This window comes from Ptychodera flava, chromosome 9 (assembly GCF_041260155.1).
Source record: "Ptychodera flava strain L36383 chromosome 9, AS_Pfla_20210202, whole genome shotgun sequence".
Classification (NCBI taxonomy): Eukaryota; Metazoa; Hemichordata; class Enteropneusta; family Ptychoderidae; genus Ptychodera; species Ptychodera flava.
Window position 1 is genome coordinate 29,803,480 of NC_091936.1, and position 5,939 is coordinate 29,809,418.

Below are 5,939 nucleotides of genomic sequence, written 5' to 3' on the forward strand. Positions count from 1 at the left end.
TGGAAGTAACATTTCTCGAATACTCAATAGGCGACCTCTTGCCATTCAAACACATGGTCAATATCTGGTTCTAGCGTAATTACTTTGATTTCAAAATATTTACCGGGCATATGGTGCTACTTCTTCGTTTTCTGTTGATAGTTTTGTAAGTTGAATGGCCTTAGCCTTTGAAAAATTGAAATAACACTTCACTTATTGTGTTCTTTACAGTCTCAAGCTCCAAAATTTAGCTCAAGACCTTCCCATGCGAAAGTCATCCGAATACTGTGTTTCATACCAACGCCACCCAAAAACAATGAACAACTGACAGCAGTGAGAGACACTTGGGGCAAACGATGTGATAAAATGTTGTTTTTCAGTAGTAAAACAAATCGGAGCCAGGCGATCATTGGTCTAAATGTCACTGAAGGTCGGAAATTCCTGTGGGGAAAAGTAAAGGCCGCTTTTAAGTACATCTATGAGCACCATATAAACGATGCTGATTGGTTTATGAAAGCCGATGACGACACATACGTCATCGTTGAAAATCTGCGAAACATGCTGGAGCAGGAAGACACGACACAGTTGACTTATTTTGGTCTCAGGTTTATACTCAAAAATAATACCAAACGAATTCACATGGACGGGGGTGCGGGCTATGTTATGAGCAAGGCGGTGCTGACAAAACTGGTGGAAATTGGATTGGAAAACGCTTCCCTGTGCCGTCAGCAAGAACAAGGTTCCGAAGACGTAACATTAGCCCGGTGCTTGGAAAGTCTTGGTGTTTCATATGGCGATTCGAGGGACGAATCTGGAAAACAACGATTCTTTCGTATCCCTTTAGGCGCGTACTTCAAGATGGCGGTACCCGAAGAGGTACGCAGGGTTGAATACTACCCGTCTGCTGAGGTCGGTAGTCTCACATTTTCCATTTTCATCCCGAGAGAGAGAGAGAGAGAGAGAGAGAGAGAGAGAGAGAGAGAGAGAGAGGGGGGGGGGAGGGACAGAGACAGAGGCAGTGACAGACAGGCAGATAGAGACTGATGAACATACGCAAAAATCGCACTACAAAGTTTTCGTATCATCTCGCTACACGTTTTTCTGTATCGTACGGTGGCCCAAAACTACCTGTTCTCCGCGTTTAAAGTCTGCGTCGCATTCAATTTTTTTCCTCTAACATATGTATCCGCATTCAAAGTCTGCGTCGCATTCAATTTTTTTCCTCTCATAATGTATCCGCATTCAAAGTCTGCGTCGCATTCAGTTGTTTTTCTCTCATATAAGCTTATGTCTCCGCATTCAAAGTCTGCGTCGCATTCAATTGTTTTTCTCTCACATATGTGTCCGCATTCAAAGTCTGCGTCGCATTCAATTGTTGTTCTCTCACATATGTCTCCGTTTTCAAAGTCTGCGTCGCATTCAATTGTTTTTCTCTCATATAAGCTTATGTCTCCGCATTCAAAGTCTGCGTCGCATTCAATCGCTTCTCTCTCATATAAGCTTATGTCTCCGCATTCAAAGTCTGCGTCGCATTCAATTGTTGTTCTCTCACATATGTCTCCGTTTTCAAAGTCTGCGTCGCATTCAATTGTTTTTCTCTCATATAAGCTTATGTCGAATTCAATTGTTTTTCTCTCACATCTGTCTCCGCATTCAAAGTCTGCGTCGCATTCAATTGTTTTTCTCTCATATAAGCTTATGTCTCCGCATTCAAAGTCTGCGTCGCATTCAATTGTTGTTCTCTCACATATGTCTCCGTTTTCAAAGTCTGCGTCGCATTCAATTGTTTTTCTCTCATATAAGCTTATGTCTCCGCATTCAAAGTCTGCGTTGCATTCAATTGTTTTTTCTCTCACATCTGTCTCCGCATTCAAAGTCTGCGTCGCATTCAATTGTTTTTCTCTCATATAAGCTTATGTCTCCGCATTCAAAGTCTGCGTCGCATTCAATTGTTTTTCTCTCACATATGTCTCCGCATTCAAAGTCTGCGTCGCATTCAATTGTTTTTCTCTCATATAAGCATATGTCTCCGCATTCAAAGTCTGCGTCGCATTCAATTGTTTTTCTCTCACATATGTCTCCGCATTCAAAGTCTGCGTCGCATTCAATTGTTTCTCTCTCACATATGTCTCCGCATTCAAAGTCTGCGTCGCATTCAATTGGCCACTGTCTAGCCCTGGATGTATTGGCAGTTGTGGGACTGGCTGCTGTTTTACATGCGGACGCTCATGTGGGGCCCATAGGATGCGTCCATACTGGTGAGCAGCGTATCCCCTTGGCTAGATCATTAACCCCATAAGCCTACAATACAATGAATAACTTTGTCACTTACCTTCAAAAATGAGCTTTTCGCGATCACGAACACTAAAAGAGTGATACTTTTTCCGGATGCAATCATGGGTCATGGAGCGAGGGTCACGCCCTGCAATGCGACGCAGACTTTGAATGCGGAGACATAAGCTTATGTGAGAGAAAAACAATTGAATGCGACGCAGACTTTGAATGCGGAGACATGTGAGAGAAAAACAATTGAATAGGGGAGGGGAAGGGGTGAGGACAAACGCACTTAGTTTCGTTTACCGTGCGCGTGTTTAATACAATTACAATACAATAAAATACAGATCAATAGAAATCAATAACTAGTCACCCTACTTCACAGTGATATATCCTGATGCAATATTGTAACTACTACGAAGATATACACCAGCGTATTTTATAGAGAAACATTATGGAAAGCTGTCAAAAAGACTCAGCTTTACCTTTAGAAATAAAGTTTTTGACTTGTTTTACAGGGATTTAATTAATCTTTTGCCTTATTGTCTCAAGTATATTATTTACTAATATCATTTACAGGAACTTAATTTTTATGTACATCTCTCTCTCTCTCTCTCTCTCTCTCTCTCTCTCTCTCTCTCTCTCTCTCTCTCAGGGCAAAGATTGCTGCTCGGAGAATTTGGTGAGCATGCATAAAATGGCTCCTCCGGATATGTATATGATGGATTATCTGCTGTACAAAGTGCGCCCTCAATCACCAATGCTAATGGACAAAGCTAGTGGTTGAATCAATATCCGTACACACGAGCGTACTGCGCAGCTAATACCAAGCCTTGCTAATACATTTTGTCTTGTGCTAAGGAGACAAACTTCATGACATTGAAATGCATTGTGGGTGGGCAAAAAGTCGACTTCTCCTCAGAGCAAAAGTTTGAGATAATAATGTAACAAATACTTTTAAACGCAAATGTAATGGTTGTCATGGCGAAAAAAATATATTTGATAATGAAACTAGAAAAATACTCGTATCTTTTCAACTTTTTAGGCATTTCTGGTCTGAAATTCCTGTATAACCAAAATTTTACGTTGGCTTGTGTTTAGACTGCAGAAATCAAAAATAAGGTCGACCGCCTAAAGACTTTTATGACTCACTTTCTAATAGGTGACAAATCGTCGTAAAGGGACTTAGAATTATCTTGCACACACATTATGTACCGTCATGATTACCAAGCTTGCAATAAGAAAAGACCCATAAAAGTCCCATTTCTTGTAAAAGAGAACGAAATTTTCAGATGCAGGTTATAGCTAGCAAATTTGTATAAAGTTAAGGGACGGGGTCATTGGAACTGTGCTCAAAGGTCGTATTGGAGATTTATTTTCAATGTAAACACTGTAGCCAATGGAAGTCAAAACACGTTTGTCATTATGTAGATTATAAAATTTAAATGTTGCAGCTATGTTGACGCAATGCATCTAGATATCATGCATGAAATACATTGTTTGTAAAAAAGAAAATCGCACAGGCGCAGTTCCGACGACCCTGTCTCTTTAAAAATCCTGCTCTACTGAAGACTTATTCAGTGAGTCTAACCCTCACGCTCGACTACATTTCATGGTCTTTATCATCATCGTACATATCAGTAGGTCTTTAAAATAAACATTATTTTGAAGGTGAAAATAAATGAAACATTTTTAGTGGGTCACACGCATAATGTGCTATTCGTACAAGGATTTCTACGGGAAAATCTATTTCGGTTCGACTATTATTATGATTATAAGTAATTCAACATCCTTTTTCTTGTACAGAGTTTCATGACTTTTGCTGGATCCTATTGAAGATTTCGTCCCCATTTGAAATATTTTACAAATTAGGTGTCTCTAAATGGGTCATCCTTTACCGTGTAACTATATATTTAGTTCTGAAAGGTTTAATATTGAACTCTTGATCGTGTACAGAAACGACAACCTTTTGCGTAATTTACTTTTCCTTTGACTCTACGCTGCAAGCAAGGTTACACTCATCTATGTATGCCTGGGTATTCTGTCACACCATGCATAAACGTACACATCTCATTTTCAAGTTTAATAATCTCTACTGGCAAAGATTGAATATCTATATCCTTGTAAGCACAAATTTGCGATAGTGATAGGGTTTCATGCAAAGGGCGATAATGCTCGCTTGCCATGCGCGTGTCGTAATTATCCATAGTCCCTTAACACATTGGAAGGGCACGGCTTTGACTGGATAAGGGACGCACCATTAGATCTTTGGAGGTGGGGTGGTAATAATCAGATTGTGAATATTTTTTTTTAAATTGTAAATTTTTGAATTTTTTTTTCCAGGTGAGACATGTGCTATTTTTTCAAAGTAAACTGTTAGATTTATCTCTTTTTTGCGTTTTTTTCTTTTATTTTGCAAACTAGTAAGAATATTTTTTTCATAATTTGTTGCTTTGACATTTTTTTTGTTTTTCACCACCCCCTCCTAAGATCTAATGGTCCATCCCTAACACGAGAATTATACTCACTGCAACTGAATAACCATCTCCATACATCGACTCGAAAGATGTTGCATAATTTGAACACTCGCCATGGGGAGGATCCTCGCGGTTAATTATCAACTAAAATTGCAAAAGAAAGGAGAGATTGTACAGGGACAATAGCTTTGCACTAACTTTTGAAAATGATTCCATTGACTTTGTCAAACAATACAAGGATTTTTTCTTTTCCGCCCAAGGGATGTTGAAATACAACGTGTAAATAACTTTGCAAGTACAGGGCATTGTGTACTGTGTGATACGTTATTTTCAACAAATGAATTATGGTTCTAGTACAGTCAAAATGCTCAAATTTAGTCGTCGACCATAAACCGGAACACTGGTAACACACAGGCTCTGTAGAAAAGACTACGTGGAACAGTTAGCATTTCAATATGAATTTTTAGCAAAGCAACAACTTTATTCTATCAAGAGATCATAAGTAATAGGGAAAAAAGCTTTCAAAAGTTACAGTTTATATGGCATCCGATGAAAAATGATGTGAACGGAGTTTCAGTCGTCTAACAGATGTAAGAGATGCACATCCCTCGTCAGAGATAGTCCTGTAAAGTATGTTTATTTCAGCGAGATGTACGCATATCCTAGATGTTGGGTTGCCCTCGGCTTTTACTGACGTTTTACTGTAAGTGACCTACAATATTTATATCGGGTAAATAACCGTTGTGCATGTCATTTCTTACCAAAAACGATGATGATAAATTTGTCACGAGACCTGTTTTAATCCTTCTCCCATGACTTTACCCGGGGCGACTGTAAACCATCGTCTTCGGGAAATGGAGTCGTACCCAGCTGGCGGATCGACACCCGCACGCCTGAGTCCTGGCCATGGCCATATAGGCTAAACTGATGTACTCCGACAGTTCGGTGAAGAGCGTTAACTTGAGCCCATGCGCCTGGCCCAGTTGATCTCAGGCTCATGTTTCTAGAATGGTGATTCCACGTAAAACAGTTCCCGTATTCGTCTTGAATAACCTCGAAATCCCTATTTAAAATGTTTAAATTTAAAAATTTAGACGTTCAAAATTTTGCTTGCGTGAGTAAAGTTTTGTGAATATGAACGCTTTTTACATGTAAATATCGACAGTATAAAGGACACATTTTCATTCCAATGCTAACCGAGAGAAGAAA

General features: G+C 39.4%; 1 protein-coding gene across 1 annotated transcript; it reads left to right on the top strand.

The window, feature by feature from the left end:
- The first annotated feature begins 345 nt into the window (after positions 1–345).
- LOC139141265 (glycoprotein-N-acetylgalactosamine 3-beta-galactosyltransferase 1-like) lies at positions 346–4,089 on the top strand. The gene is made up of 2 exons (XM_070710891.1): positions 346–888; positions 4,060–4,089. The coding sequence occupies exons 1-2, from the start codon at positions 346–348 to the stop codon at positions 4,087–4,089; spliced, it is 573 nt and encodes a 190-aa protein (XP_070566992.1).
- Positions 4,090–5,939: the final 1,850 nt, after the last annotated feature.

Bases quoted from the DNA above. Each gene is read 5' to 3' on its own strand.
- LOC139141265 (XM_070710891.1), top strand. From the start codon at position 346: ATGTTGTTTTTCAGTAGTAAAACAAATCGGAGCCAGGCGATCATTGGT. The intron at 889-4,059 runs GTCGGTAGTCTC...TTTCTTGTACAG, and splicing joins AATACTACCCGTCTGCTGAG to AGTTTCATGACTTTTGCTGG.